Here is a 24,290-nt window from a genome sequence, read left to right as displayed (position 1 = left end):
CCCTGATCTCTCATTTAACCCCCTCTCCGTCTGATAGCAAACCAACCAACTGCCTTTCAGCACTGTCACTGGGTGTCTGTGGCTTAGGCTCAGGGGTTCTTTAGGTCTTCAAGGTTTGTGAAATCAGTGTGGCCCTGGGATGGGGAGTTTGCTGGCGGCTGTGCCCTCCTCTAGTCTCAAGTAGTCAAGTGCCCACCCCTCAGCCTCCACACCCCCAAGATTCTGGATACTGGACATCTCTGTACCTCTCACAAGATGGCCACGACCGTCCTTTTTGTAGTTGCTGACCTGATGTTTTGAGATAGGTCTCGCTGTGTATGTGGTCCAGACTGGTCTGGGACTTTCAGAGGGTCTTCCACCCCTGCCTCAAGCTCAGCCTCCTGAGTGTTGGAACTATAGACATGAGCTGCTGGTCTATTCTTCACCTTCCTTTTGTTTTGTTTTTTAGTTTTTTGAGACCAGGCTTCTCTGTGTAGCTTTGGAGCCTGTCCCAGAACTAACTCTTGTAGACCAGGCTGGCCTCAAATTCACAGAGATCCACCTCCCGAGTGCCGAGATTAAAGGCATTCACCACCACCTCCCAGTCTTCTTCATCTTCCTTTTAAAGTGTGTGTGTGTGTGTGTATACGTGTGTATGCACGCGCACTTATCTATATGTGAACCACATATTTGGGTACCTATGGAGACCAGAAGAGGGTGCTGGATCCCCTGGAACAGGAGTTAAAGGTGTTTGTGCTGGGAACCCAGGCAGGGTCCTCTGCAAGAGTAGTAAATGCTCTTAACCTCTGAGCCATCTCTCCAGCCCTCACAGTTCTCATTTTTATAGACGAGAAAATAAGGTTCAGAGAGCTTGTCACACCGTGGATATGAGGTAGATATGTCACATACCCTGGCCAATGGCTGTCACAGCAGGGGTTGAGACCTGCCTTGACTGCCCTGAGCTGAAATCCAACAGTGTCTTCCACATGACGGGAGGCGGCCCATTGTCCTGGGCGTCCATGCCACAGCAGCAAAGGTGCCTCCCGGCCTGGGGCTGGCCCTGGCCCGGGTGCCCTCCGTCCTTGGCACGCTGCCTAGACTGCAGCTGTGCGGATTCCTCACCCTCAACTGCTCTTGACCGTGGGCCAGGCCCCCATATTAATCTCCAGTCCCCCCTTGTACCCCAAGCACCTGACAGTTTCCGCTCCCAATAAACAGCCCACTTTCCACACCGGGCTGTGACAGGCTCCAGGAAGGACCTGAGTCACACAGGGCCAGGAGTAAAGCTGGAGCAAGGGGGTGAGAAGCCTCAAGGGACAGACTGTTCTAGCCAGCAACCCAGTCATGGGAGTTTCCACAGTGGCCCAAGCCGTCAAAGGAGGAAAACACCCAATACCTTGGACCTGGGTTAGACCCCCACCCCCACTGTCTGGAGTCACCCCAGTCCCGCTCCCCGCTGACCCTGAGTGCCCCGCCACACCTTGCAGCTGCTGTATGGGTATTTATAGCCCGAGTGTGAGTGGGCAAAGACATGTGCTTTATTTCGGAAGCGATAATTCCAGTTCCAGGTGGATGAACCCAGGAAAAACAGCGTCCCTTCCCCCCACTCCATTCTCACCTACAGGACGCTGAGGACAGCTCGCTCTCAACCAGCCACCTGCGAACTGCCCAGGCCCCAAGTGTGCAGGCCACGGTGGGTTTCTGTCCATTCCTCCTGAGTTTTCAAACTGGAGGCTGCCACACCAGGGCCCTCTACTTCCGCTCAACCCGCCCTTTTATCCATAGTCTTGAACTCCATTGCGGCTCACACCTGTAAGTCACACTTGGGGAAGCTGTGGCAGTTAAGTCTGGGCTACAGAGTCAGACTTTGTTTCACTTGCTCACGCCCATCCTCAAAAAGACAAAACAAAAACAAACAAACAAACAAAAAACAAAACAAAACCAAGAAAGTCAGGCGGTGGTGGTGCATGCCTTTAATCCCAGCACTCTGGAAAGCAGAAGCAGGTGAATCTCTGTGAGTTCAAGGCCAGTCTGGTCTACAGAATGAGTTCCAGGATAGTCAGGATTACACTGAGAAACCCTGTCTAGAAAAACGAAAAACAGGGGGAAGAAATTTCAAGAAAGCAAAGCTAAACTCCAGTCCTTTGATGGGAGAACAGTGCGACAGCTGACCTCTAGTGGCCAATGTTGGTAGTGCAGTGGTGCTAATCTGGCTATCTCCAGTTATCTCCCACTCCTGGCATCTGTGTTCACCCTTGATTGAGCCTAGCAACCTTTGTGTCTGCGGATGTTTGCTTTCTTCGTGAACTAGGAACTCCACGGCAGGGGATGGAGTTTTGTCTCGTGCACACTGCCCATGTTCTGCCACGCTGGCATCCAGGTAATATACTCTTGTAGCCTTGTAGCTATAGATCAAATATTTACGACGCACCTGCCAGACCAAAGAGGAGAGTAGGATCCGCTCTCCCGAGTTCCCAGGCCCGGCCTAGAGCCGGCGGTACAATCCAGCACTCAGCGTTGAGTCGTGCGAGGACTTTGCACCACACCACGGAGGTGAGTGGGCATGCGGGTCACGAATGGATCGGGCAGAGATGCAGAGAAAGGTATTTCAGGATCAGTCTGTGCTCTGGCCTGTGCCAAACGCAGTCCCGCCACAGCCAGGGGGAGATCCCGCCCTTCAGGGCACCCTGTCGTGATTGGCCAACCAGGACGTGACTTTACCAGTTTGATCGGTTCTCTCCCGTCCAGCAGGCAGCGCCGCGCTTTACCTAGGGCTTCTCTAGACTGCGGTACTTCTTGCGTTGCACCGACACCGGGTCTTTGAACAGCACCGGGTCCAGACGCACTCGAGAGGCCACTAGAGGCATGTGGCCGAACCCTGCTGCCACCCTGCTGAAGCAGTCCTGAGCCAGAGGCTGAAGCTCTGGCGTGGGTCCAGGTCCCTCAGCGGCCTGAGTGGTGGGAGGGAAACGTATCCATGAAGTGTGTTTTTCTGAACCCTACCCCTACCGCAGCAAGAAAAATTTGGAGTAGACGGTAAACGAGAATCCGCCCTCTTTTTTTCACCCCCTAACCCGTGCTTTCCCAGTCCCCGGAGTCCTCTCACCAGGGGAACAGCCTCGCGGAGCTGCCTGCCGTAAGGCACCTTGATAGGGGGCAGCTTAGTGACAGTTGCTACCAGGAAGTTCATCAGGATGTCCACGCAGGTGGGCGTGTCATCTGCCATGGTCCTCAGGGCCTTAGGCAGGGAGTAGGTGAAGAGGGTGTGGTAATACCTGTAAGGTATAAGGCAAGCCTTAGGCAGCTGGCGAGACCAGGAAAGGTTGCAGACAGGATCCATTCTTCCTTGGACCCAGGCCTCAAGCCATTTTCCAAGACCTGTACCCCATCCCCTAACTCCTCTCACAGGGAGCTCCTGTCCTGGGCATGAGCTGACCCGTTCTCCAAGTGCCCTGTGGCTTTGATCGCCATGGGCAATGCTGTGTTATTCTCTATCCCTCCAACCCCTCCTTGGGGCCCACTTTCTGGGATCCCAAGTCTGACCTCTGACAGAGTTAGACTTGGCGGCAGGGGAAGTAGTAGATGAGTTCAAAACCATCAAATATGGCTACCCAAAGACCAGCTCCAGGGAGGCTGTGTCCATGCTGGGCCCACCCTGCACACGCGAGGCTTATCCTTCTCTGTCCTGAGTGCGCCATGCAGAGCCCCTCGGAAAATCTATGAAAAGTCCCACTATACGTGGGCGAGGGTTAAATGGATTAAAGACTCACTATCAAGATGCCCCAGAAGCCAGGCTTGGGGATGGGAGACGACACTCAGGAAAGTGGGAAGCTTGTATGAGTGAGGTCAGCTTGAGCTGCATAGACGGGTCCTGTCTCGGGGTCAGGCTGACCTCAAACTCATTCCCCAGCTGAGTGGGACCTTGAACTGGTCCCCCTGCTTGCACTGAACCAGCGCTGCTATTACAGATGTGGGCCATCATGCCCCCTTTTACTCAGTATTGAGGATGGAACCCAGGGCTTGACTAGACAAGTGCTCCCACCAGCTTCCCAGCCCAGCTCAAAAACAAGCAAGGGGACACCCCCAAGATCACATCACTGGGAACAGGTTTATCCAGGCCTCGAACCCTGGCTCTAGACAGCAGGAATCCACCCACCCACTCGTAGGTCTGGACTGGAGCCTGTGGCCCTTTCTCCCTGTGCCGGGGCCAATATTTGCACCTGTGGTAGAAGGCGGCTGTAGTGAGGACCATGGAGAATTCATTGGCTACCTCAGCACTGCAGCTCCAGGCGCCGCTGGCCTCATCCCAGAAGTGGTTCCGTGTCAGAAAGCCCACCATCCTCTCGGGAAAGCTCTGCCACACCACAAAGGCAAAGTCCACCTGCAGAGGGATTTAAGTGAGCTATGAGGAGGAACTTTCAGACCAACATCCTTATAGCATATGGTGGGGAGGCCTGTCTGCCTGAGGCGTTGGGGCAGGGCTTAGGGGACGGGGCTGGGAGCCATGGCTTGGAGTTTTACAGAAGTTTAACATGAGTGTTTCTGGGAAACTTATGGGACCTTGTCCAGATCGGAGCAAAGGGCTGGATCTCAGGGCTTGGGAGCCTGAGGAAGTTCCGGTGCCTTTGGGCCCGCCCCCACCACACTGGAATCTTGTGGGCCCCCCTCACCTCACTGGTAGAAAGACTGCTGTGGGCATCAAGGCTAAGGATGGCATTGGTGCTGATGTCGCTGTACGGGAAGAATCGGTCACTGGCCTGTGGTGGGACAGAGCAAGCTGAGGGTGACTCGGCCATGAGAAGCACCCACTAACCCCGCCCAGTAAGAATGAGCCCTTCAGATAGGGCATAGAGGAGGGAGCCAGGAACACAGAAGCCTGCCCACAAGCCTAGATTGCAGTTTCCCCTTCGTCTCCAAGGGCCCTTTAGTCTAGCATCCCCTTTAGTCCAGCATCTAGGGTTCCCTCTGCTATCACATCAGATGCTCTTATCAATCCTGGGTCAACTATTTGAAAGGTTCAGACATGGGGAGATAAAAGTGTCTCTGCCTAGTGTGCAGGGCCTCAGCTCCCTCTCTTTCCAGCCTATGGTGCTGCTCTCTGTTGCATTTCTCCACGAGCCCATGAGACATCCATGCAGTCTCTTGCCTCCCATATTACAGGAACCTCAGTGCTCTAGAAGTGTATTTCCCAGGGCTGGAAATGGAACCCAGAACCCTGCACGACATCGCAGGCAAGTGTGTACCGCTGGAACCTGCTTTAGTGTAAGAGCATCGTTCCAACTAGATGTCCAGCTAGAACCTATGGCCTGATTCCATCAGACCAGTATAGAAGCCCAGCTCGGTTCAAAACATCCCGTGTTAGTCCTCCCTGGTCCCCAGCAAGAGTCCTCCCCCTTCACCTTCCTGCGCCCCTCAATGACTGTCAAGGGCACCGTTGTCTCCGGCCACCTGTCAGGGGGTGGCTTCTCACTGCTCCAGAGGATCAGGATCTAGGAAGAAAGGGGGCGTGTCTGAAATCTGGGACTGGGATTGAAGGCGAGTCCTGGGATGGTCTCTCTCAGGGTGGATGGAGCAGAGAGCAGCTACTTATGCACACGAGAGGGGCATGTCCCTTCATTGCCATCTTGAGTCTTGCCTCTGGCCTTCTGGAAGGCAAGAATTCTGGTTGAGACAGGGATGGTGGTGAATGCCTTTAATTCCAGCATTTAGGAGGCAGGAGGAAGCAGATCTTTGAGTCTAGTCAGGGTTAACCAAGGCTAAATCGTAAAACTGTTGCCGGGCAGTGGTGGCACACGCCTTTAATCCCAGCACTCAGGAGGCAGAGACAGGAGGATCTCTGTGAGTTTGAAGCTATCTTGCTCTACAGAGAGAGTTCCAGGACAGGCTCCAAAACTACAGAGAAACTCTGTCTGGAAAAATAAAATAAAACTGTCAAAAAAAAATGAGTGTGGCCACCCAAGACAGGGTCTCTTCCTGTGTAGTCCTGGCTGTCTTGGAACTCGCTATGTAGACCAGTCTGCCTCTGCCTCCCGAGTGCTGTGGTTAAAGTCGTGTGTCACTCTTCACAGGCCACCCCCATCTTCTGTCTAAGGCTTGCAGTCATTGCCTGCTCAGTGCCGATCTGCAGAGCCCCCTCCGCACCCCAGCCTAGCCACCTGCTTCGTCTGAGAATCAGCCTGCATTCTTTGGTGGCTTTTTGCTGTTGTTAGATTGCTTTGTTATTTTATGTGCATGAAGGGTCTGCCTGCATGTCTGTGTGCCAAGTGCCTGCCCGCCTGGTGCCTATGGAGGTCAGAAGGGACACCAGATCCCCTGGAATCTAAGTCACCAATGGTTGTGAGCCATCATGTCGGTGTTGGGAGCTGAACCTGGGCTCTCTGAGAGAACACGTGCCCTTAACCAATAAGCCATTTCTCCAGCCCTGCTTGGTTTGTTTGTTTGTTTGTTTTTATGGCTTTCTAGACAGGATCTTGTTACATAATCTTAGCTGGCTTTATACTCACTGGGTAGCATGGGCTAGCCTAGCCTAACCCCCAACTCTCAGCATCCCCTCTGACTCAAGTGCTGGGATCATAGGCATGAGCCGCCACACCTGGCAACCCATGCAGCAGTCTGGTCTCAAGGTGAGAGAATGAATGAATCCTTCCTTCCAGCCACACCAAGAAGCACCAGGTCTTCCAGGGGCTTCACCGATTCTGACGGAGTTCAAGAAAAGAACAAGACCACTGAGACTTAAAAGTCAGCAAGAACCTTTGGAAATCCCTCCTGTGCCTCCCCCCTCAGATATGTGGTCATCTGGGGCCCTGCTCGGTTCCTTTCGTTCACCCTGCGCCCCAGGGCTCCAGCTGGGGGAGGGGCCCACCTGGGCACAGTACCGGGAACCTGCCACCACCTGGATAAGCTTCAGCAGGGGCTCGCCGGAGACCCCCACCCAGATCAGGGCGCTGAAACTGCTCTCCGGGCTGGAGCCTGGGAAAGGAGACACAGGCAATTAGTTAGGGAGGAGGTGGATCCCCTTGGAGAGTGACCCAAGTCGGGAACCCCAAAGAACCAGGCGAGATGTTAGAGTCTGAGAGTATCTACAGATGGAGCTGGAGCAAATCTGGGGAGAGCCAAGGTCACCTCAAGGTGACCCACCCCCAGGACATACCCTGTTGCAGGTGATAGAAGGGGAAATCCTTCAAGCTAGTGGAAAAAGATGGGAGAGCCAGGAGTGCCCCCGGGGGGCTATTCCACATCAGTGAGGAGTGAGCGGATGTACCCCAGATCCGGTCCTGAACGATCTGTGAAAGAGGCGGCGGTTGTGCTGAGGGGTGGGCTAGCCGAGTGGGGTTCAGGCAGCAGGTTGTGGGTAGGGCCGGAGGAGGGGCAGACCTGAAAGAGGCGGGGCCTGAGGAGTGGTGGGATGGGAGGAGCTAACTCTACCAAGGGCCCTTAGGCCACACCTTTCTGTCCAGCGCAGAAGAGCGGAGAAGCTAGGAGCCAGAGCAGCCTAGTTCTGCAGCAGGAATGGATCGGTGACAGATGGTGACACAGCCTTCCCTCCTTTCCTCGCTCCCACAGACACAAGTGTGGGGTCATACCATCCTTTCAGGACTCAAAATTCTGAGTGAGCCTGACTCTTTCCCGAAAGCACTCCAGACTGCTTCTGCCATCGGGTAGAGTGAGCCCATGCTTGGAATCCCGGGCCTCGGCGGCGTCCGCAGACATGGGCTAACTCAAGACTGGGGGCAGATGTGTGCCCAGGATCGCCAGCCACAGCCCGGTCTTCCCAGAAGCTCCAGGGGAGGACCCCCACCACCGGAAGAGAAGGATGGAGAGGGGAAGGGCTGAAGGGGAGTCCGGGGCGCCGCCGGATGAGCCCCCTCACCTCCAGTGTGGTGTGTATGACCTTTTCCACTGAGGAGAAGTAAGTTGTCCACAGAAACTGGGTCTGCTGGCGCAGGGAGAGAATCTTTGAAGGGAGCATGTCACGGAGGGCAGCCAGGACCTGGAGGACAGAGGGAGAAAAAGAGGAGGCCTGAGGCTGGCACTGACTGACCCTGGGAAGGAGAAAGTCGATGTCAGAGCTCTGGGAACAGGGAGCTTCCAGACACCTGCACCCTGTGTTCAGGGTCACACAGAGCTGGTTTTAAGTGACACTTAATGCTAGGTGAGGTGGCTGCAAGCCCTGGCGCCCAGGAGGTGGAGGCAGGGGGTCTTGAGTTCAAGGCCAGCTTGGACTAAGAGACCCTGCTTAAAAAACAGAGAAAGAAAAAAAAAAAGGCAGGAGTGGCTGGGGCGGGGGAGGGGACACGGACTCAGTCGACAAACTGCCTGCAGAGCATGGGCAAGGCCTGAGGCAAGCTGTCACCATGGGCACATGCCTGCAATCCCAGGAGCTGGAGGAGGCAGGAGGGCCAGAAGTTCAAGATCGGGGTATGTTGGGGGGGGGGGTAGATGGAGAGATGGCTCAGAGGTTAAGAGCACTGGCTGCCTATTCCAGAGGTCCTGGGTTCAAATCCCAGCAAACACATGGTGGCTCACAACCACCTGTAATGAGATCTGGTGCCCTCTTCTGGCCTCCAGGGATACATGCAGACAGAACACTGCATATATACTAAGTAAATCTTTAAAAACAGATAATTCTAGGCTGCATAGGCCGTTTGAGGCCAGCATGGGCTACATGGGACCCTACCCAAAATACCCAACTGGAGAGGGGGAGACACGGAGACGCAAACTGTCACAACACCTCCAGTCTCAATTTCCCCATCTGTGGAATGGGTGCATTAAACACCTCCCTCATGTGGTTGTAAAGACTCAAATAGAAAATGACTGTTTAGTGCTTAGGTAATGTGGAGACTCAGTGAATAAATGGTAGTGCTCGTGTGTGTTTGTGTGTGTGCGCGCACACACACGCGCGCTCTCATGTGTTCTTCAGACCCAGACAAAATCAGTTTCATCAGATGGAAAAGACACAGGTTGTTACTCATTTTCTTTCAGCTGGTCCCCAAAGATCACCTGATCTAACTTATCCCATTGTAGAGATGAGGAAACTGAGGCTCATAGTGGCTCAGAACTTGCTCTCGGTGCCCTCCAGAGTCTCCACCTTCATCTGTGTCTATGGGAGCCCCAGAGGGAGGCAACGGGGATGGGAAAGCCTATTAGAAGAGGGCCAAGTTGCTGGGGTCCCCCTGAAGTGCCCCCACCACCATGGGACCCTGAGCTACCTGTAACGGGAGCCTCTCATCAGCAATGATGACTGCCTTGGTCCAGTCGATGACTTCAGAGAAAGGCAGCTCCCAGCGTGGGCTGAGGAGCACAGGGATACAGCCGGCCTGGGGGGCAGGGCAGTCACTGGGGAGCCCAGCCCCGCCCTGCACACACTCACCACCACCCCAGTCCAAGGTAGCAGCCCTGGGGAAGGATAAGGAGGAGAGTATTTTGGGGGCGGGGAACCCACTTCCTATGTGCCCAGCACTCCCGCTAGCTCAAGGGTGGAGGCGCAGGCTGGGGTGCTGGGGTTGGGGTGTACCTGAAGGGCTTGGAGGAAGCAGGAGGCGGCAGATCGGTGGCCAGGAATGAGGCAGAAGGTGGCGTTGGGTAGGGTTTCTCCTGGGTGGGTCCTGAACGGAACAGGAAGATCTCTGGACACAGTCTGGGACACCGTCCCTCATTGTGCTTGGGGCCACAGTGACCTTGCAGTGACCCTCCCATAGTCACAAGATGTTGGCTCCCACCAAGTCCCCAGACGCATCACCACCCCTGACAGTAAAGTAACCAGGACCAGCACCCTGGCCTCTCTGCTCACTTTCTGTGGGGATTCAGAAACCCTGTGTGCCCTTGTGGCCTCTTCCTTGTACCTCAGTTCCCTCACTTACAAAATGGGAGGTGCCTGATCTTATGTCCTTCCTTTCTCTTCTGCTCTGGCCCAGCCCTCCCCGTCACCTGAGTGACCCCACACCCAGCCCTCCCCATGGCCTGAGTGACCCCCACACCCAGCCCTCCCCGTCACCTGAGTGACCCCCACACCCAGCCATCCCTGTCACCTGAGTGACCCCCATGGACTCAGCCCTCCTGCACTGGTGGCCTAGCCATGAAAGGATTCTCTGTACTGAGGTGGGCTGGGCCTCCAGCCTGGAACCACTCAGGAAGCTCTTGCCCACAGGCCTGTCTTGGAGGACAGGCTTCCTCTGTTTCCCCTCCTCCTCCCCCACCCCCAGAGCCTTGATCAGGTTGTGCCAGTGAGTCTGAGGGAGTCCAGAGCCACAGCCTCTCTGGGATTGCCAGCCCAGGGAACCAATGCTGACAACAGCTGGAGAAGAAAAAGTCAGAGGAGACCCTATGGGTGTACACCGTGCTCAGTGAGGTGCTTGACAGGGGGCACCAAGAGCCTCCTCAGCGGCTCTCTGTGCTGAGCCCGGTCTCCAGCAGCACCCGAAAGCTTTGGTATGAGCACCTCTGACCAGTGAGAGAAACTGAGTCTCCAGGAGAGGGACTGGGCTGTGGTGAGAACTAAGTGTGCCAGTTTCAATCCCTGGTAATGTCAACCATCATGAGGGGTATGTTCAGGTGTGTACCAGGAGCCTCTGGAAGGAGCCACAGAACGAACATCACCCCCTTATCACAATAAAAGCCATAACACTGGCCAGGCAGGCCCAGCTCCCCCCAGTAAGCTGTATGGGACTGAAAGGAACTCACAGAGAGAAAAGGGGGCTCCCTGCACTGACTGTCCCTCTTGGCTTCTAGCTCCTCTCCATCTTACCTCTGTGCCTCTGCACACCCAGCCCCTTCATCCTGAGTGCCCTCACTGCCTCACATGCGGAGCTGCTGCTCTGCAGCAAAGATCTGGCTAGGTGTCGCCTTTTCCAGGAAGCCCTCCTTGGTGTCTCAGCCAACCCCTCCCGGCACAGTTCTAAGTGCTCTCCATGCGCGGGGACTCTCTCACAGCAGTTCCAAGGTGGAAAGCACTGCTCTGCTGTCCTCTCTGACAGGCGAGGGGGCCCCAAAGCCATGCCTCGTTCCCAAGTAGAGCAGGCTCTGGAGCAGTGGATCTCAACCTTCCCACGCTGCCGCCCTCTAATACAGTTCCTCATGTTGGGGTGATCCCCAAGCATTAAAATATTTCCATTGCTAGCTCACTAGCTATAATGCTGCTGCTGTTGAGAATCATAATGTAAACACCTGTGTTTCCGATGGTCACAGCTTGAGAATCACTGCTCCATAGCCTCCCTCCGCCTTACACTGTGCCACTGATCGCCTGCCGCCCTGATATGCTTGAGTTAGTGGAGGGCAGGGGTGGAGGGTGCTGAGGGTTATGAGGAGGGGGTCCCTGGAGATGGTGCATTCCCAGTGTGTGGAGGCAGAGGCTGGGTGAGCAGGACAAGAGAGGGGACTCGCGTCTCTGTGTGCTGACCACCAGGAAGTCTGAGGATGCTCTACGGTTTACGGTATGCACCACGGCCTAGGACTTCAGAGCCCATGATGAACGGCACGGCTCTGCCCACAGCCGTGGGGTTTACCAGAGCCTGGCCATGACACAGCCATATTGTGACTTCCATGGGTCCTAGGCCTTTGCAGTCACTCCTACCATGAGGAAAATATTCAAACTATATGTAAACACTGGGTTGGTATATAAAAAGGTAATGTTGTATATGGAAAATTTTTCCTTCACCTCAACATTCACACTTCTCTTTTGAAGCTGTTGTTGTGTGTTTCACAAAGTGTCCCTGGGCTACACACGCCATCCACGGGGTGGGAGCAGGGTAAGGAAATATCTGCTCAATTTACATTAAAAGATCGGCCAGACGGTGGTGGCACACACCTTTAGTCCCAGCACTCAGGAGGCAGAGGCAGGAGGATCTATGTGAGCTCCAGGCCAGCCTGGTCTACAGAGGGAGTCCCAGGATAGCTAGGGCTGTTACCCAGAGAAACCCTGTCTTGAAAAACAAAACAGAAAAAAAATTTAAAAATGGGAAGATGGGTGAAGAGTTTGACTCCTGGAACCCATGTAAAGATGGACAACCAAGTAAATTTTTTTGATGGGGAGGGGGTGGAAATACGGCTTAACATGTAAAATGCCTCACAGAGACCTCAGGCTGGAGGCTGGAGAATTGGCTCAGCAGTTAAGGGCACGCCTTGCTCTTGCAAAGGACCCGGGTTTGGTTCTCAGCACCCACATGACAGCTCACAGCCATCTGTAACACTAGTTCCTCCAGTTCCAGGGGATCTGATGCCCTCTTCTGCTCTCTTGTCTCTCTCTTGGTTTGTTTGTTGTTGTTATTTTTTGAGGCAGGGTCTCACTGTGTAGCCCTAGCTATCCTGGAACTTAATCTATAGACCAGGCTGCCCTGAAATCATAGAGATCCACATCCTCCTGAGTGCTGGGACTAAGGTGTTCACCACCACTGCCTGACCTTTTCTGGTTTCTTAAAGTATCTTTGTACATATGGTACATATAAATGCATACAAGCACACACATACACGTGAAACAATAAATAAACAATATTTTTAAGAGACCAGACTTTAGATTCCCCAACATCCAGTGAAATGCTAAGTAGACATGGCAGTCCATTTGTAATGTCAACATGAGGTATATGGAGATGGGACCCTGTGAGCAATCTGGCTAGCTAGACTAGGTGAATTGGCAAGCTCTGGGTTCAAGAGAGGGACCCTGTCTCAATGTATAAGGCAGGGAACAATCGGGGAAGACAGCCATCAACTCTAGGTCTCCATGTTTGTGCACACACATGTGCATGTACCCCTACACATGTGTGACCACATACATGTGAGCTAGCACACATGTATGTACATCACAGGCATGTACAGAATTTTAGAAATGGAGAAGAGGCCAGGCATGATGACACACATCTGTAATCTCAGTACCTGAGTGGCAGAAGCAGGAAGATAAAGCATTCAAAACTGTCTTCATCCACACAGTGAGTTGAAAGCTAGCCTGGGCTATAGGAGATCCTGACTCAGAAAACCCAAGCAACCGACAGAAGAAGTGGTATACGGGATACCCGCATATGCCCTGGGTGTACAGAGCTGCCCAGAAAAGAAAGACACACAAGATGATGGAACCAGCGCTCGGCTCCAGAAAGGAAACCCGAGTGGTCGAGCCAGGCGGGAGGGGGACTTTTGAATGTGTACCCCTTTGTACCACTGGAATTCTTCATACTGTGAATGAATCACCTATTCATAAAAATAAAGACATTACGATTTCAGTGGGCGGGCCCTTATTACAAGGCAACAGGAGACCATTCAAGCAACATGGAAAAACACTGACTGATGTGGGCAGGAAGGAGAGTTCTGAATTCCAACCCCGTGGAGTGCTTGACCAGAAAAGTGGAGGGGCCTGGGCAGCAGAGGGCCCCTGACACTCCCCACACACAACTCCAGTGTTTCCTGGGCCCTGAGGTGGGGACGGACACCTCCTGTGGAGGATGCTGGGAGATTCACCAACAATGGAGGAAGGCAGGTACAGCACGGTCCCCTGGGCAGCCTCCACCGCCACTGCGTGCCTGCCAGCCAGGGAATGTGGGACAGTGGCAGGGACTGGAGTGCCCTTCTCTGGCCAGTGCTTGTTATTCAGGCTGTCTTCTGGGGTTGGCCTCCCTCTCTCTGTTCGTACGCTGTCTGGCCTAGGCAGCTGCCAGGGACTTCTGAGAAACTGAGGACAATGAAGGACTGCCACATACAGATCTCGGGAATAAACTCATCATGGGAAATGCTGCCCGGAGCAGGATGGAGTGCCACACACCTGCAAGACACAGCCCCACACTCGGGAGGAAAGGCAGCAGAATTATTGTGTGCTCAAGGTCAGCAGGGTTTACCCTGAGCCTCCCAAGCAGGCCAGGGCAAAAAGAAAACAACTACTACACAGGTATCAACAGGTGACCTATGCTACACCAGAACGGTTTTCCTTCAGACACATGGTAATAACTAAAGTTTGCCCCAAGAGTCAGGAGAGCACAGTGGGAAAAGAGAGGGGAAGGTACCACGACACTGGGAGCCTTGTCACCACAGGAGAGTTCCATGAGGCTCTGGGCCTGAGGGCTGCCTGTGGGAATGACAGGGCAGGCTCCTGGGAGGTCTTTCAAGCGCCTCCAGGAGGGTCAGGATTTGGCTCTCTTCAAGCCCAGAGCCTCAAGTAGAAATGGAGCCTGGCCAGGGAAAAGAGTCCTGGGGGAAACTGAGCTCAGAATAGCCCAGCTGCGGGGAGGGAGGGGGCCCAGGAAGGGGCAAAAGAGAGACACCAGAGGGCTAGAAGCTCAGGTCTGCCCTGGGGTGATAGAGAGGGAGCCCTGGGCCCCACCACCTGGGCAACCTTAGAAGTTGGTGTTGGTGGCCTTCTGGAGACATAAGGGTTCAGAAATTAGGAGGGACAGGCTTAGGTCACTTAGAAAGTGTGCCCAGCTGACCAGCACAGGTGGAGGGCTGTTTCTATACAAGCTCTCCATGCCCTCATGTCTACGCAGGCATTCATTCTGGAAGGAAGTTCTTTGCATCTGCCCTAAGTCATCTTTCTAAAATCAAAGGCTGTTATTTCCTTGAGAGATTAATCTCCAAAATTAGACACAAGAGCAGTTTCCAGCTGGGACCGGTTACCAGTCTCTGTGGCTCCCCTGAGGCCTTTGCAGGATTGATCATAACTCTTGCTTAAAACACAGAACTGTCATACTGAAGGTTTTAGAGACAGATAGTTCTGGATTAAAATACTGGCTGTGGCCGGGCGTTGGTGGCACACGCCTTTAATCCCAGCACTCGGGAGGCAGAGGCAGGCGGATCTCTGTGAGTTCGAGGCCAGCCTGGTCTACAAAGCGAGTGCCAGGACAGCCTCCAAAACTACACAGAGAAACCCTGTCTTGAAAAAACCAAAACCAAACCAAAACAAAACAAAAATACTGGCTGTGGTCACTCTGGCCGGGTGGCCATAGGTAAGTTACCTAACCTATATCATCTTTAGAATACAGGTTCTTTACTGATAGCAGTTAGAAGTATTTTATTATATATATATATATATATATATTGTATGTGTGTGTGTAGGCCAGAGGTTCAGTCACTCTCCACTTTATTTTCTTTTTTTCTTTTTTTTTTTTTTTTTGGTTTTTCGAGACAGGGTTTCTCTGTGGCTTTGGATGCTGTCCTGGAACTCACTCTGTAGACCAGGCTGTCCTCGAACTCGCAGAGATCCGCCTGCCTCTGCCTCCCGAGTGCTGGGATTAAAGGCGTGCGCCACCAACGCCCGGCCCGCTTTATTTTCTTTTTTACACTTATGTTTTTATCTGTGTGTATGGGTGCCTATGTGTCTTGGAGAGTGTGTGGACGTTAGAAGACAATTCCCAGGAGTCTGTTACCTCTCTCTAGCTGTGGTCTCAGGACCAAACTCAGGTCATCAGGCTTGGTGACAAGCTCCTTTGCCCACCGAGCCATCACTACTTTATTTTTAAGGCAGAGTCTCTTACTAAGCCGGAAACTCACTCATTCAGCTATGCTGGCTGCCAGGATCTCCAGGGATCTTCCTCCCTCCTCAGCACTGGGCTTTTACATCAGGTGGGCGTGTGGTGGGGCTTGAACTCCTGTCTTTATGTTTCACAGGCAAACACTGTATGACTGATCTGCCCTCCTCTCGCACCCCCCCAGCCATTGTTTATGGAAGTGCTTATACCGGAGTGATTTACAAATGTCTGTTACATAAAATGTTAAGAGTAGGAGGGACCAGGGTAACAGGAATGGGGAGGGGGGAGTAGGAGTGAGCCATGTTATGTTTCTACGATCCCCAAGGGAGAATTCTAAAAACTGCCTTTTGCACCCTTTGAGGCAAATCATCTTGGTGGGATTCCTCTTAACCCTATCTCGCCCACTGCTGCTGAGACTGTCTGTCAGGACTAGCTCCCCGGACAGGACCTCACTCTCCATCTTTACTCCATCCTCTGGACTTGCTCCTAAGGCAGCCCCCTCCCTTCGACTCCCCACGGGTAGGTTTACTTACTGATGGGGTCCAGGGTCTTGCTCACAGTGCTTGCCCCAAGGGCAGGTTGAGGCATGGGTGTCCGTGGTTCGCCACCTGCCCTTCTCCTCTGCCACGGCCAGTAAGGTGGCGCCGGGCCGGGGACTGTGCTGCTGCAACTGCCCAGGAGCTCCACCTTGCAATGGGTGAGCTTCAGGAAGATATGGGAGCGCTATATCAAAACCTGGTCGGAAGATGTCCAAGGAGGGGGTAGCCTCAGCTACCATCGCCTGTCCCAGCCTGGTGCAGGGGGCTGGGTACAGACTGAGGACCAGATGGTTCCGGCCTCCATTCCAGTGAGGAGGCAGGGGCCCGCATGTCTGGTCCTGGCTGGGGAGGAAGAGATGGAGGCAAGCTTCTGCTGGGCTAAGTGCATAGTATCGGGAGCCTTCCAAGGAGTCCAGGATCCTGCGGTGAGCCTCAGTGGTTGTACCAGCAGGGGAGTGCGCGAAGATCTTGAGGACATTTCCCTTACATTTGGAGGTGTCAAAGCAGGCTCCCCAGGTGCAGCTGCTCCCCTGGGGAGCTCGAGGAAGCTGTGTAGCATCTTCTGGGAGTGTCTCAGACTGGGAGAAACTCTGTAGGAAGGCAGCATCTAGCCAGTGGGGCCAGCCTCGGGAGCGCCCTGGTGGAGGGCCCGGTGGCACTGCCAGGCGAAGGGGGAAGACTCCCAGGAGAATGAGGAGGAGCCAGGAAACTGACAGAGCCAGCCAAAAGGACTTTGTTCTCCACAGGGGCATGTGGCCACCCACAGGCGGGGCTAGAAGGACGTTAGGAACCTCCGTAGCAAACAGGGAAGGTGGGGGACCCCAGAGCAGGAGAAAGGATCTGAGAGTCAGCGCTCTGGTCCGGCACTCTCGCTGCGTGGAAGGGGAGACTGAGACCCATTGAAGGCAGGCTCCCTGCCTAAGTCCAAACAGTGCTGTTGGCCACCTGTGGGACTGGCCTTGTGGGCGGCCCTGGCTTTCTGAGCATCCCACAGCCTAGCCACTCTTTGCCCCCTCATCAGGGGCCTCTGCCCTGGACCACTGCCTGGACTGATGCAACCCTTGCCCAGACCACAGGACCGTGCCCATCTGCCCTCGTGGCTGCACCCACTGACCTTGCCCTTGACCCAGAGTCAGGCTGTCTGCCAGACCACGGAGAACTAGTCTGGGCTCCTGGGGGTGGCTGGGGAGTGGCCAAGGATGATGTGGAAGGAAGCAAGAAGGCTGGTCTCTCCCACTCGTGCCTCTGCCCCAACAGCCTTTGAGAAACCCTGGTTACCCCTGTCGCCTGGTGGCTGGGCTTCTGTGGCAGAGCTAAAAATAGACCTTATGCCCATGTGGGCCACCAGGGCCAGCTGAAGTTAGAATCTAGGTGCAGCCCATGCCTGCTGCCTGGGTGATGAGAGGATCTGAGGTCCTGTTCTTCTTCCCCTCTGCTATGGCCCCTAACCCTGGCAGCTCGCCTGCACCCTCCGGTCCGGAGCTGTCACAGGGCAGAGGCCAAGACCTACGCTGCGATCCCGCTCCTGTCCCACGAGCGCTGCTGGTAGCTCCAGGTCCCACGCCAGAAAGCATCTGGTCGGTCCAGATCGCTTTCCTAGCAGCAGCCTGGCTCCGCCCCCACCATCGCTGATTGGCTCCTGGCTAGGAGGCAGGGTCTCCACTTAACTCCTTGCAGTCTCCCTTCCTGGGGTGCTGTCTTGTTTCATTTTGAGACTGGGTCTCCAGTAGCCCAGGTTGATTTAAACTCACCTTGCAGTCAGGATTCTTGAGTTTCTGATCCTCCAAATGCCGGAATTCCAGCAATGCACCATCACGCCAGGCTCTGGAAGACTAATAATGGCCAGGAGGGTACCACACTTCACTTGTGACCGTTTACTGACAGCCTGTCTTTACCAGTGATCCAAAGTACACATTTATCTGTCATTTTCCCCTATTATTATTATTAGTAGCAGTATTTTGATTTTTCGAGACGGGGTCTCTCTGTAGCTTTGGAGGCTGTCCTGGAACTTGCTCAGTAGACCTGGCTGGCCTACTCTGTCTCTGTCTCCCTAGTGCTGAGATTAAAGGTGTGTGCCACCACCTCCCGACTCCCTTTTATTATTGTTGTTGTTGTTAAAAATAATAATAATTTTACATTTATTTTTGTGGCGCTGAGAATGGAACCCAGGGCTTTGTATTGCTAGACAAGTGATCTACCATTGAATTACACCACCAGCCCTCTTGCCGTTTTTTTTTTTAACTGTTGAAAAAAGTGAAGCTCAGAGAGAGGATAGACTCTCCCTGATGTGACCCAGCTAGAAGTGTCCAGGAGATGATTTGAAGCCGGAGCCTGATGGGGTTTCTGCTTGTCCCGATGACCACTGGATGGTGGCCACCTGCATCTATAGAATGAGTTAATGCGTCCTCCTTGGAGGACCGCCAAGGTAGGTCCTAGAAGAGCCACTGGTTGTGGGGAGGTTCTGTCCACAAGGAAGAACTCTTCCCTGATCTGGGAGGGCTGCTGACTTGATAGGGGAGCCACTGAGTGACCATTGTCTCCTCAGTGAGCAGCTGGCCTGAGGACAGGGCACAGTCATGTGTCCAGGAGCATCCTGAAAACTGAGTCAAGGGAAAGTGGCCTCTTGGCACTCAGAGGTTGGCCACTCAGTGAGGCACCAGGCCTTTTCACACAGATGCTACTGCCATCTAACCAGGCTGACTTCCTCCTCTGCCTGGAATTGGGGGAAGGTTCCCTTCCTGCAGGAAGCTCCCTCACGGTCCTCAGTCTAAGCCAGAACCTTCCTCCAGGTCCTTTGCCATTTCTCCTTCTCTCCTCTTTTCTCTGTCTCTCTCCATCCATATTTATTCATCCTACAGATCCTTAGCAGCACTAGCTTGGACCAGGTTCCCCAGGAGGCACTAAGTATGGGTAACAGGGTAAGTGACTATGTCCTGAGCATGTTGAGAATGACTGGAAGAGAGATACAATTATTATCCCCATTTTACAGACTCAAAAGTTGAGGTTCAGGGAACTTGAGTGACCTTGCCTGCGTTTCCATGGCTTAGCCAGGTTCTGAGCCATATCTTCCACTTTTCTTTTATTCTTTTATTTTCTATGTAGCTCTGGATGTCCTAGAACTCACTGTGTATGCCAGGCTAGCCTTTAACTTGCAAAGATTTGCTTGCCTCTGCCTCCCAAATGCTGGGATTAAAGGTATCTGTCATGATTCCCAGCCATTCCTTTTTTGTTTGGTTTGGTTTGGCTGGTTGTTTTGTGTGTGTGTGTGTGTGTGTATGTGTGTGTGTGTGTGTGTGTGTAAGTGTGTGTGTGTGTGTGTGTGTGTATGACAGAGTTTCTCTGTGTAGCCCAGGCTGGCTTTGAACTCACAGAGATCCACCTGCCCCTGCCTCCTGAATGCTGGGATTAAAAGTGTGCACCACTACCACTCAGCAACCCCCCTTTTTTTGTTTTTTTGTTTTTTCGAGACAGGGTTTTCTCTATATTGCTTTGGAGGCTGTCCTGGAACTTGCGCTGTAAGCCAGGCTAGCCTTGAACTCACAGAGATTCACCTGCCTGTACCTCCCAGGGTGCTGGGATTAAAGGCATGAGCCACCAACCCCAGGCCCCACCCCCTTTTTAAAATTATATTTGAAAGGCTCAGGCATTATGCTGGCCTGCTCTGTTACCTGGCAGAATGCACTCAGGCAGTTCTCTGGTCAGCCCAGAGTTCCATGAGACCCTGTCTGCAGGCAGGTGCAAAGGACCCCTTTAAAAGACAGACCCCTGGCCACTTACGTTCTCTCTCTCTCTCTCTCTCTTTTTTTTTTTTTTTTTTTTTTTTTTTTTGGTTTTTCGAGACAGGGTTTCTCTGTATTGTCTTGGAAGCTGTCCTGGAACTCGCTTTTGTAGACCAGGCTGGCATCGAACTCACAGAGATCCACCTGTCTCTGCCTCCCAAGTGCTGGGATTAAAGGCGTGTGCCACCAACGCCCGGCCACTTACGTTCTCTTACTCTTTTTCTTCTCTCCACTCTCTTCTCTCTCCACGTTCTTCTCTCTCTCCACGTTCTTCTCTCCTCCCCCCTCTTGCTCTCCCGCCGCTATAATAAACTATGATTAATGTGCTCTCTGTGGCTTGTGCTCCGTCTGTCGCGTCGGTCCTGGTTCCGGGCTCACGCTCGTGTTTCACCTTCTAACTTCTATTTCTAATCTTAAGCAAAATAACAATATTTATTTTTATTTGGTATGTATTAGTGTTTGTCTACATGTATAAATATAAACCATGTGCATGCCTGGTGCCTGTGGGGGCCGGAAGAGGGCATCAGATTCACAGAAACTGGAGTTACAAATAACTCTAAACTGCCAAGTGGGTTCTGGGAACCAGATCTGGGGCATCTGCAGGAACAGGCGCTCTTGTGGCCGAGCCTTCTTTCCAGCTCCACTATGCAATCCTTTAACTACTAAACAAGGCAATCTGCTCAGTGAGATGGACCCTCTTCCAGCCCCTGCTGTTAGAGGAGATACCAGTATTTGGGTGGGGAGGGGACCTGGCAGCCTACAGAGGGGCTGATGGACCCAGGAGCAGAGAAGCTCTCTGAGGAGTGACTTTGACCTTAAGACTGAAAAGGAAGCCATGCTGTTTTCCATTTTGTTTTGCTTTGTTTGGGCTGCACTGGAATGAACCTTGGGACTTCCATCAGTGAGGTGACTACTCTCCCACTGAGCTACCTCCCAGTTACTTTGCAACTATGCAGTCAAGAATGACCTTGAATTTCTGCTCCTCTTGCCTTGACCTCCTGAGTGCTGGGATTACAGACATGCACCACCGCACCTGCCTTATGTGGTGTCACAACTAACCCAGGGTCTCATGCGTGCCACACAAGCACACTACCAATTGAGACATAATCCCAGCTTCCAAACGTGTTTGAGAAAAATCACTGTGACTGTGAACCTGTAAGGGGAACGGTCACCTCCCCACTCCAGTTATTTAGTGAGCGTCATCCTGTGGGCCAGGCAGGCCTTGGGGGATAACATCTTGGCGTCATGGAGGCGTCTTTCCAAGAAGGAAGCAGAAGACATAAATGAAAGTCTTCCATAGTGTCAGAAAAGGGGAAGGGTGGCAGTGTCAAGGGGCTCCCCTTGGAGCTTCTGGGAGAAATGGCTCCAGACACAGGGACAGATAGGGCACAGGTTCAGGGACAGGGGAGTGGATATGTCCTGTTTCCCCAGCACCACAGGGACTCCAGGCTAGATGGGGAGACCTACTGTGTTAAGCTTAGAGCAGGTGAGCCATAAAGGTGGCCTGGACCTGGGTGGCAAGTGGGTTCTGGAGCTGCTTTGGCTACAGACAAGGCTCTCTGATGAGTCAGGTTTGCCATTTGGCTGCAACCCCAGCATCCTCCACAGAGTCAGGGAAGCCTGAAGGCTGGGGGTTGTGTGAACAGCAGTTGGCTCTGGTGCGCCCCCTTACCGTGGCTCTGAGACATTGAATTCTAACAAAGGCTTGAAAACAGTGAGAAAGACAGATGACGGAGGCCAGCACACTAGAGGACTCTGGGAGTGCGTAACACTTTGTTCTGCGATTGAAACCTTCCACCCAGAGGGGAATCTCCTTAAGCAGGAAGATAAACAACTGAAGCTAGATTCAGGAAGTCCCTGAAACTGACCCTTGATTAGGCCCCTCCCTCCCGGAGTAAATGAAAAAAGCTGAGGGTCACAGGTGAGTCAACCACACATCTTTAATCTCAGCATTCAGGAGGCAGAGGCAGGTGGATCTCTGTGAGTTCCAGGACAGCCTTGTCTACAGAGTGAGTTTCAGGACAGCCAAAGCTAAAGATAAACAAGGTCTCACCCTCCTGTCCCCTCCAAAGGCTCTGAGACCAAACCTGGAATGTGGAGTCACTTGAAGGCAACAGTCCAACCTGCCTCCTGTTGAGCTGCCTGCAGGCCAGGCCTGCAGGTTCCCAGCTTGTGTGAGCTGTCAGGTACTGGGGTAGGCTTTGCTGATGTAGCTGTCTTTGAGTCATTTTGGCTCTGAGTAACCCCTCACCTGTATTCCTGTATATAACCTCAATAAAACTCATTGGTTCATCAAGTTAGACTTTGGTGGTATCTGTACTTTGGTCTGTTTGGGGCTTCCTGTGCCCAGGAAAAGTTCAGTCACATAATGGAGATACCTTGTTGTGCCCTGACTGCCACCCTACCCCCATCCCTGGGCTTATAGCTGGCTCATGTAGGAAGCATGTTGCCTTTGCATTGCAACATGCAGACACACAGCACACAGCACACACACACATACACACACACACACACACACCCTCTTTACCTTCATTCCTGCAGGGAAGGTTCTCAGGCCAGCTGGGCCTGGGCTTGTCTAGACCAGTTCCCAAGCTTGCTTGCAGGCTTGGGTGGAGGCAGAGACGCTCATCACCAGAACAGACTTCTGGGCTGTGCCAAGGGCTCCTGGGGCAGCTGTGGGACTCTTTAATGCTTATCGAAGCCACTAGAACCCATGTCCTGCAGTTGGGTGTTGATCTACGGGGTGAAAGCCATCATCTTGGGGAGCAGGGAGTGACCAGGAAAGAAGGTGAGGACACAGTGAGGGGTCTGCAAACCCTGGGTTCAGTGGGGAGGAGGTGAGGCTCCTTTTTTTCTGTGGTCTTGAGAACTAGCCATTGCTCCTGGACCTCTGAGCTCTGTGGTATCTGCCTCACAGCCTGGGGACAGGTGTTGCCTTCTGCCTGAGGCACAGGGAAACAGAGAATGGGAGCTAAGGCCCCTCCCTGGATTTAGTGTGAATACTCCCTTTCTCTGTGCTTTCCTTTTTCTCAGGCTGGGCCTGCAGCCTTCATAAGGACTGGCTGTACCCTTCTGAGCAGAAGGCCCCAAATGTGAATGAACACTGTGGTTGACAGTGTAGCCCGTGTCCCCAATAAACTGTGCCTTCCTGGGCAAGTGACTGTCACCTCTCAGTGTTTTTGTTTTCTCATCTTTGCATAAGGGGAATGCTCAGAGAAGAGCTGCTTCCCAAAGGGGGTAAGTGTGTGTGTGCACGCGCGCGTGTGTGCGTGTGTATGGTATGGAGAATGCAACAGTCTGCAAGCCATGTCTGGCAAGCATCAGACAAATAGCATCCTAGGGGCTGGGAGTGTGGCTCAGATAGAGCACTTTCGCCTCCTTTGCCAAGGGTTCCATCTTTACCAGTGCTGGTTAGGCTCCCCCGACCCAACTACATGACACAAGCTAGACTATAGTGGTTCTCAACCTTCCCAATGCTGTGACCCTTTAATCCAGTTCTTCATGTTGTGGTGACTTCAACCATAAAATTATTTTTGTTGCTACTTCATAACTGTAATTTTTCTATTATTAATCATAATTTAAATATCTCACATGCATGATATCTGTTATGCGACCCCTGTGAGAGGGTCGTCCGACCCACAAAACTGAGAAGCACTAATAGTCTTCTGGGAAGAGGGGACCTCACTTGAAAAAGTGTCTCTAGCAAAGTGGGGGCACATACCTTTGATCCCAGCACTCATGAGGCAGAAGAGGCAGATCAAACTCATGAGTTTGAGGTCAGCCTCGTCTACAGAGAGGGTTTCAGGACAGCCAAGGCTATGTAGTAAGACCCTGTCTTGAAAAAACAAACAAACACAAAAGCCAGTGTCTCTACATGACTAGGCTGTAGGCAAGCCTCTGGTGGCATTTTCTTAGTTAGTGAATAGTGTAGTCATGAGCTACATAAAAAAATAAAACAGCTGAGGACGCTCGAAGAGCAAGCCAGCAAGCGGCCTTCTCCCATGGTCTGTTTCAGTCCCTGCCTCCATGTTCCTTCCCTGAATGCCTGCCATGACTTCCCTGAATGATGGATTCTAAGCTGTAATATGAAATAAGCCCTTTCCTCCCCAAGTTGCTTTGGGTCATGGTGTTTATCACAGCAACAGAAAACAGATTAAGACATCAGCTCGCACTGATGAAACTCACCCAAGAACACCAGCCAGCCTTGGGAGCAGACCAGGACCTGCACTTGGGAATTCCCCAGTTGTGGGAGATACCTTTCTGTTGCTGTGATAGACCATGACCCACAGCATCTTGGGGAGGAAAGGGTTTAGTCGTTCTTACAATGCTCTGGAACACTCTGTCTCTGAGGTGGAGGCAGGAGGATTGACAGTTTAAAGTCAATTAGGGATGGATGTAGCTCAGTTGATGGAATGCTTGTCTCGCCCCAAAGTCCTGGTTTCCTTCCCCAGCAGTGCATAAACCAGGCATGGTGGTGAACACCTGCGTGGAAATACTCAGATTAGCAGTTATGGGTTAATAATTAAGTCAGAGCTAGCAGGTAAGAAAGCAAG

General features: G+C 52.9%; 1 protein-coding gene across 7 annotated transcripts; it reads right to left on the bottom strand.

Moving 5' to 3' along the window:
* Nucleotides 1-1,495: 1,495 nt before the first annotated feature.
* On the bottom strand, nucleotides 1,496-17,547 carry Extl1 (exostosin like glycosyltransferase 1). Of its 7 annotated transcripts, XR_005881197.1 has the most exons (13): nucleotides 15,953-17,545; nucleotides 9,494-9,584; nucleotides 9,189-9,296; nucleotides 7,850-7,969; nucleotides 7,130-7,262; nucleotides 6,842-6,948; nucleotides 5,379-5,468; nucleotides 4,650-4,736; nucleotides 4,200-4,360; nucleotides 3,086-3,254; nucleotides 2,701-2,930; nucleotides 2,411-2,512; nucleotides 2,004-2,063 (listed from the first exon to the last, which is right to left on the bottom strand). XR_005881197.1 is itself a non-coding variant. In XM_013120205.3 (12 exons), exons 1-11 carry the CDS (start codon nucleotides 16,708-16,710, stop codon nucleotides 2,748-2,750), a joined length of 2,007 nt encoding a protein of 668 aa, XP_012975659.1. In that variant the 5' UTR covers nucleotides 16,711-17,545; the 3' UTR covers nucleotides 1,496-2,512; nucleotides 2,701-2,747. The 7 variants fall into 7 exon arrangements, 5 of the variants coding, with proteins under 5 accessions (XP_012975659.1, XP_040612317.1, XP_040612318.1 ...); XM_013120205.3 differs by having other exon boundaries at nucleotides 1,496-2,512; XR_001197049.3 differs by having other exon boundaries at nucleotides 2,411-2,930.
* Nucleotides 17,548-24,290: the final 6,743 nt, after the last annotated feature.

This window comes from Mesocricetus auratus, unplaced genomic scaffold (genome assembly GCF_017639785.1).
Source record: "Mesocricetus auratus isolate SY011 unplaced genomic scaffold, BCM_Maur_2.0 Super-Scaffold_100014, whole genome shotgun sequence".
Taxonomy (NCBI): domain Eukaryota; kingdom Metazoa; phylum Chordata; class Mammalia; order Rodentia; family Cricetidae; genus Mesocricetus; species Mesocricetus auratus.
Note: the sequence above shows the minus strand (reverse complement) of the source record. Positions and strands in the feature narration are given on the sequence as shown.